This window comes from Lotus japonicus, chromosome 4 (genome assembly GCF_012489685.1).
Source record: "Lotus japonicus ecotype B-129 chromosome 4, LjGifu_v1.2".
In the NCBI taxonomy this organism is placed as follows: domain Eukaryota; kingdom Viridiplantae; phylum Streptophyta; class Magnoliopsida; order Fabales; family Fabaceae; genus Lotus; species Lotus japonicus.
The window spans coordinates 7,550,194-7,558,345 of NC_080044.1; the positions used below are offsets into that span (position 1 = coordinate 7,550,194).

An 8,152-nucleotide genomic window follows, 5' to 3' on the forward strand; every position below is an offset into this window, starting at 1 on the left:
TTATTTAGGAAAGATGGAGTATTAATTAATAGGTCCAAGTTTATTACAAATAGTAATCATTTAATTAAGTAAACTCAGTATTCAATGTGGTCTTCATTTGCGGGAGAAATGAACGAGACACGAGACCTTAATTTGAACGCCTTGTTGCTGGCCTCGCTAGTATCATTAAACACTCATCAACTGCAAAACTTGGTGTTTGGAGTTGTGTCAATTCTTGATCTACCTAATTCTATTCGAGTATTAAATCCGTATATAAAATAATGACAAGGGGATTGGGATTTGATCTTTCAAAGTTGTATAAATCAATGGAGAGTGAATTATTTGGGTTGCTTAACTAGCATTTTTCTTGTGGTTAAAAATGTCAAATAAGAAATAAGTAACTCATAAACATCTTAAGTAGATTGTACTTTGATTTTTATTTTGGATCAGGTTTGAAGGGGAAATAATTCAATCCAATTTTATTGGTTTTATTATTTTATCATCCAATAAAATGTCTTTAAATTCAAATCCAAACTCCGATTCAATCTATAACGCTTTTTTGGATTGAATTGAATTTTTCATTTTAGCGTAACATTATTTTTGTAACAAAAGATGGTAGATGATGATGTTCCTTTTAAGTCTTTACTTTTATATTCGATCAGATATACTTCCGTTAATATTCTAATGGATTTACATTTTTCCGTAAAAAAATGTAAATATGTAAGTATGAATAATGTGATATATACCCTAAGCCATAAGATATAGCACAACTGGTAGATAACTTGACTACTTAAGCATTTAGTACCCGATCCAATCCTTGGGATAGAAGCATATATTTGAAAAGAGATACTCATTCAATGTGATCTCAGAGCCTCGAAATATTAGTCTCTTGGCTACCGTTTGTATGGACACTTTGGAAAAGAAATGATATATGTATAAATCAAATTACATGTATTTAAAAATATCCTATTTGAATTAAATTGATTCGATTTTGATTCAATGTAATAAAAAAATTACTTTTCTCAGCTTTCGGTTTGACTGGATTTTAGCTCATTTCTATCGGTTTTTTAATTTTTATTAAATTGAATAAGTTATGAAAACTATAACTCTATATTTATGACTTTAGCATAATACTAACATTTATGAGATTTCATTTTGGTGGAAAAGATATAGTCAGTTATTGCCTGCTTTATTTATGAGTACCTCTAGTTCTTTATAGAAAAATAGAAGTATTTTATTGCGTGCTATTTATGAAACTTTATTTTTCATATTTGAAATGAACGCGGAATATAGCTATAAATGAGTTAATAAAAAACGTATGAATTCAACGGCAAGATATGAACACATGGTATGCATACACAAATTACTGAAACAAGTAACAACTCTTCACATACATAGAAAGACATCAAGAATATATGAATCTGCCGTCTGACTCGTATATATGAACAACTCCACACGAAAAGTTGATGCCTAAATAGCTTATTGATAACAATGACATGAAGAAATTAATTTCAGCCTCTAGTTAGTACCATCACAACATGTATGTCACAACTAACATCAAATGATGTATCTTTTTCTTACCAGTCAAAAACAACCTTGCATTGTTGGTTGGTTCATTAGTTATTGTTACTAAGTTTGTCCAATAGACTTTCTTTTTTCCCCTATTAGTCATTGAATTTAAATTCACTGTTTCACGCCCCTTTGTGAAGGCAATTTGACATTTTGAAACGTTTGTAGTAGCCTAACAGGCATGTATTTATGGTGTTTTTTTTATGAGTTAGTCATCATTTACGAAATTGTTACTAGTATTAATTAAGAAATGACTTGAGAGCGTTGCAGTTCAGTGGCATGGCATTGTCGTTGGAACTTCAACCCACTGAGATAAAGACGGTGTCCTCTGTTAACAGCGAAAGAAATAGACATTGTCGTCAACCGTCGAATCTCAATACATCATAATGCTTTACATGGATTAATGAAAAGGAAAATCCAGGAGGTCTTTATTTTTTAGATTTTTCTTTTCTATATATGCACCAGAAAATTAAACTACCAAAATACACAAGGACTGAAGAACGGCTAAGGAGTGTACCTAAGAAAATTTCTACTAAGTAAGAGGGCATCTAAAACCAATAATGTTCTTTCACCCTTGTTTTACCATTACACCTTTGTAATATATGAAAAAAATGAGAAAAAATGAGTTATATGATAGGTGACGTGACATGAATTGCATAAAGAGATAGGAAGAAGAAAAATTAAAAATGAAATGAAGGTCGAACTTAACCCGTCATTAACCCGCCAAAATGCTTATTGGTTGGGTTGAGCTAGCTTACTTTTAGTATTTGTGTTTAAAGTCTCAACATCAACCCATATTTTAGCGAGCTAGGGGGTTGACAGACTGACCCACTTAAAGAATGTAGTGAAATAAGAAAAAAGTTGTGCGAAAAACAATTTTAAGCAAACTTTCACTTTTTGTATGTTTGTAGGTTGACATTGTAGAAGTTAGAATCATCATAATATAATATTTGCTATGTATCTATAAATGTTATGAATTTAAGTAAAAAGTCTTACCAATCATAATATTAAACAAACATATTTACTATGCCTTGTTATTAAAAACCGTAACATCAATAACATTTATTTAGTGTAAGTGTCAAAGACATTCAATATTACGACTTGCCCCACATTGAGATTAGGGATGGCAATAAATCTCCGACCCAAAGGGTACCCGTAAAAAATATCCGCTATAAGTAGGGTAAAACCCGTTAGATATATATGAGTAATTACCCGCAAAAAGTATTGGGTATGGGGCGGGTTGGGTACTATACCCGCACCCATACATATATTATTATTATTTGATAATATATTAAGTTATTAACTTAATCTATAACTTTCAAACTTACTCTATTTTAAAAAATAGATGAGTATTTAACGTATTCATAATTATTTCTAATATACTCCTACTTATTTCTAAAATTAGTAAGTTAACAACCTACAACTTTAGGACTATATTATAAATCTAAAATTATAAATTTGAAGTTATATTTTTCTCGCTTATTTCTTCTAAAAAAATATGCTTAGTTGAATGATTTTACTTGTTAAGTATTTGAATAATCTTTTGTATTTTTTATTAGTATTTTTATTTAAAAAAGTTAGTTGTATTGTTGTTTTCTATTAACATAAATAGTGAAAAATTATATTTTGGTTAGCTAAATTACGAGTAATGGGCTCGGGAACTGACATATAGGTGCCCAGAGGGTATGAGGACGGGCATTCAAGTTGTTACCCACACGGGTAAGAGGACGGGTACAAATAATTGTTGAAAACGCGGGTATGGGGACCCAAACCCTACCCATTATGATCCCTAATTAAGATAAAGAAAAAAAAAAGACATTCACCAAATATTCAAATAAAATTGAAATAATACAAAATGAGATGAAATAGAAAATAAGACTAAATGAATCAAAATCGTTTTTACTTTTGTTTGAAAGCAAAGTATCTTTCCACTTTTGATACTTCTTCTATTCCAATCAGTGTAGAATTTTTTCCCTAACTTTTTATTTTAATCTAAAAATGCTCCCAATGTGAGTTAATTTGCTTTAGAAATTAGAACACTCACTCATTGTCATTGATAGCAAGCAAGCAAGCTTCTATTGAGTGCCATCTCAGCACAATTTTGTTCCTCAAAACCAAGTCAGTACTCAGTAGTACTAGTACAGTATCACACAATGCGTGCCTCACTGCACTCAAATCCTCTCTCATTCCCTTCTCTTCAAGTTAAATAAACCCACCACACCATTCTCTCAACTCTCACTCCCACAACAATGAACAACCAACTCCAATTCCAATTCCAATTCCAATTCCAATTCCAATTCCTCCTCTACATCACACTCCTCACCAACGTCGTCGTTTCACTCAACCAAGAAGGCCTCTACCTCTACCAATTCAAACTCACCCTCGACGACCCAGACTCCAAACTCACCTCATGGAACCCACGTGACACCACCCCTTGCAACACCCTCACCCCTTGGTACGGCGTCATTTGCGACTCCGCCACCAACTCCACCGTCACCGCCCTCGACCTCTCCGACACCAACATCGCCGGCCCATTCACCGCCTCCATCCTCTGCCGCCTCCCCAACCTCACCTCCATCAACCTCTTCAACAACTCCATCAACCAAACACTCCCCCCTCACCAAATCACCCTCTGCAAAAGCCTCACCCACCTCGACCTCTCTCAGAATCTCCTCACCGGAACTCTCCCGGAGACTCTCCCCCTCCTCCCCAACCTCCGCTACCTCGACCTCACCGGTAACAACTTCTCCGGCGTCATCCCTCCCTCCTTCGGAACATTCCAGAGCCTCGAGATTCTCTCCTTGGTTTCCAACCTTCTAGAAGGTACCATTCCTCCTTCACTCGGCACGTTAACCACCTTGAAAATGCTGAACCTCTCTTACAACCCGTTTTACCCGGGTCGGATCCCGCCGGAGATTGGCAACCTCACCAACCTCGAGGTGCTCTGGCTAACCCAGTGCAACCTTGTCGGCGTTATTCCTGATTCAATCGGGAACTTGAAGAAGCTCAAGGACTTGGACCTTGCGCTGAACGATTTGTACGGTTCTATACCGAGTTCGCTCACTGGGTTAACCAGCTTGCGGCAGATTGAGCTCTATAACAACTCGCTCTCCGGCGAGTTGCCGAGGGGGATGGGGAACCTCACTGAGCTGAGGCTGCTCGACGCGTCGATGAACCATTTGACAGGGAGGATACCGGAGGAGCTTTGTTCGTTGCCGCTGGAGAGCTTGAATCTGTATGAGAATCGGTTCGAGGGCGAGTTGCCGGCGAGTATAGCTGACTCGCCGAATCTCTACGAGTTGAGGTTGTTTGGGAATCGGTTAACCGGGAAGTTGCCGGCGAATCTCGGGAAGCGGGGTCCTCTGAGGTGGCTTGACGTTTCGAGCAACCAGTTCTGGGGGCCAATTCCGGCGAGTTTGTGTGATCTCGGGGAGCTGGAGGAGCTTCTGATGATATATAATTTGTTCTCCGGTGAGGTTCCGGCGAGCCTCGGCACGTGTCAGAGTTTAACGCGGGTCCGGCTCGGTTTCAACCGATTCTCCGGCGAGGTTCCGGCGGGGATCTGGGGTTTGCCGCATGTGTACCTTCTCGAGCTAGCTCACAACTCGTTTTCCGGTCCCATTGCGAGGACCATTGCCGGAGCGGGGAACCTGTCGTTGTTGATTCTAACGAAGAACAATTTCTCGGGAACGGTTCCTTATGAGATTGGGTGGCTGGAAAATCTGGTGGAGTTTTCTGGCGGTGATAACATGTTCAGTGGCGCGCTACCCGATAGCATTGCGAATCTTGGGCAGCTTGGGATTCTTGATTTTCACAACAATAGGCTCTCTGGGGAGCTTCCAAAGGGGATTGGGTCTTTGAAGAAGCTCAATGATTTGAATTTGGCAAACAATGAGATTGGTGGGAAGATTCCTGATGAGATTGGGAGCTTGTCTGTGTTGAATTTTCTTGATCTTTCTAGGAATCATTTTTCAGGGAAAGTCCCTCATGGGTTGCAGAATCTGAAGTTGAATCAGTTCAATTTGTCTTATAATCATCTTTCTGGGGAGCTTCCACCTCAGTTGGCTAAGGAAATGTACAGGACTAGTTTCCTGGGTAATCCTGGGTTGTGTGGGGATTTGAAAGGTTTGTGTGATGGCAGGAGCCAAGTGAAAAGTGCAGGTTATGTTTGGCTTCTTCGAGCGATCTTCATGGTTGCCATATTGGTGTTCCTCGTCGGTGTGGTCTGGTTCTACTTCAAGTATAAGAATTTCAAGGATGCGAAGAGGGCTATTGATAAGTCCAAATGGACGTTGATGTCGTTTCATAAACTGGGTTTTGGTGAGGATGAGATCTTGAATTGCCTCGATGAAGATAATGTGATTGGAAGTGGTTCATCGGGGAAGGTCTATAAGGTTGTGCTTAGCAGCGGGGAGGCTGTTGCGGTGAAGAAGATATGGGGAGGGGTCAAGAAGGAAGCGGACAGTGGGGATCTCGAGAAGGGTAGGGTTCATGACAATGCTTTCGATGCAGAAGTTGAAACTTTGGGGAAAATCAGGCACAAGAACATTGTCAAGCTTTGGTGTTGCTGTACCACTAGGGACTGCAAGCTCTTGGTGTATGAGTATATGCCCAATGGCAGTCTTGGTGACTTGCTTCATAGCAGTAAAGGGGGGTTGTTGGATTGGCCAACAAGATACAATATAGCTGTTGATGCTGCTGAAGGCCTCTCTTATCTGCATCATGATTGTGTTCCGGCAATTGTTCATAGAGATATAAAGTCTAACAATATCTTGCTGGACGGGGACTTTGGTGCAAGGGTAGCAGATTTTGGAGTAGCTAAGGCGGTCGAAACCACGGCAAAAGGAACTAAATCCATGTCTGTCATAGCTGGCTCTTGTGGGTATATTGCACCAGGTTAGCCCAAAATTTCATGTTATTCAATTTTATTTTATTTTCATCATGCTCAATCTTCTGTTGATCAACCTTAGATGCATTTAGCGGTAGAACTTGTGTTGTTGTGTTAGTGGTAAAACTTGTGCTGTTGTGCTTAATTCAGAGTAAATACCTTGGTGGGTTTTTAGAGTAATTTGATTCTTGTTATGCTACGTTCACATGTGGACATGTCTATGCATCTTATCCTTCTTAGACCCTACAAATCGCAATTAGTGTCTAGGGCATGGGCAATACTTTTATTGTTTTTTGTTGCTTAGTGACAAGTGGTTTGTGTTAGTTGGCACTTATCACTCTTATTGTATTGGTATATGCATATGTAATATGTAATATGTATAAGATGGATACTACATGCTATAAGTACAGGTCACTTAGCATCTTTTGATTGTCTTTTGCAGTTTAACATTCATCCATGTAAATTCTTGTCACATTTCATATTCAAAGTTTTATGATGTTTAGTATTTCTGTTTCTTTTTGGAGAGAAACTGACATGATCCATTTCTCATGCAGAGTATGCATACACGCTTAGAGTAAATGAGAAGAGTGACATATACAGTTTCGGTGTTGTGATACTTGAGTTGGTATCCGGAAGACGCCCTGTCGATCCGGAATTTGGGGAGAAAGACTTGGTTAAGTGGGCTTGCACTACCTTGGATCAGAAAGGGATTGATCATGTACTTGATTCCAGGCTTGATTCTTGTTTCAAAGATGAAATTAGCAAAGTCTTCAACATTGGCCTCATGTGCACTAGTCCTCTTCCAATCAATAGGCCTTCAATGAGAAGAGTGGTGAAGATGTTGCAAGAGGTAGGAGCAGAGAGCCACACGAAGCCTGCGAAGAAAGACGGCAAATTAACCCCTTATTACTATGAGGATGCCTCAGATCATGGAAGTGTTGCTTAATTTAAATCCTTGCTAGGGTTGGATTATTTGATCTGAAAGGGGAGTTTGAAGCTTTTCTTTTACTATAGGCCAACTTCCCTCCATATTTTTCCAAGAATGCTATGCTGGTTAACAATACAAAGTTGACTGAAGAAAACAGAGAGGATTCTGTTTTCAATTTTGGGGGGAAAATAGAGGCTTGAAGAGTTGATGTTTGCCCTATGAAGTAGGTTGGTAGGACCATATATGAAGATGCTTCCCTGCTAAATATAAGTTGGTATTAGCATAACAAACTATATTAAAAATTATATCTCCATGCTTAATAGGATCTCTTTTAGGTATATTTAATTTGTTAAAATTATTTTTACCTGTCTCATGGGTCAGGTTTGGTTTAAAATTGTAATGTCAATGGCTTTCAAATTCCGTGTTCCCTTTTACTATGCTATGTTAAATAGGGAGAGAGAAAAAATTGGGAGAAAATTGTCATACATTTGTGGAAAAAATACCAATTAATAATTAAATATAGTTTTTATTCAATATTGCAGTATTCAATGCATTACTAACTTAAGAAACGAATAATGTTACTTTCACACCTCTAAAAGAGGTGGAAAGAGGTAGAATGATGAGAGAGATATGAAGAAAAGAAAAAGTAAGAGAGAAAAACTATGAGATGTGATAGATGATAAGAGGATAGAGATAGAAATAAAAATAGTTGAAAATGAAGTGTTTAAAAAATGAAGTGTGTTAGTGTGTACATATCATTACACATTTTACAGTGTTTTGTTTACCTC

General features: G+C 38.1%; 1 protein-coding gene across 1 annotated transcript; it reads left to right on the forward strand.

Moving 5' to 3' along the window:
- The first annotated feature begins 3,631 nt into the window (after positions 1-3,631).
- On the forward strand, positions 3,632-7,781 carry LOC130710584 (receptor-like protein kinase HSL1). Its single transcript, XM_057559904.1, has 2 exons — positions 3,632-6,444; positions 6,991-7,781. The coding sequence occupies exons 1-2, from the start codon at positions 3,798-3,800 to the stop codon at positions 7,380-7,382; spliced, it is 3,039 nt and encodes a 1,012-aa protein (XP_057415887.1). The 5' UTR covers positions 3,632-3,797; the 3' UTR covers positions 7,383-7,781.
- Positions 7,782-8,152: the final 371 nt, after the last annotated feature.

What these genes read in the sequence shown, in the direction of transcription:
- LOC130710584 (XM_057559904.1), top strand. Translation starts at nt 3,798, where the DNA reads ATGAACAACCAACTCCAATTCCAATTCCAATTCCAATTCCAATTCCAA. An exon ending in TTGTGGGTATATTGCACCAG is followed by an intron (nt 6,445 to 6,990) that starts GTTAGCCCAAAA and finishes TTTCTCATGCAG; the next exon opens with AGTATGCATACACGCTTAGA.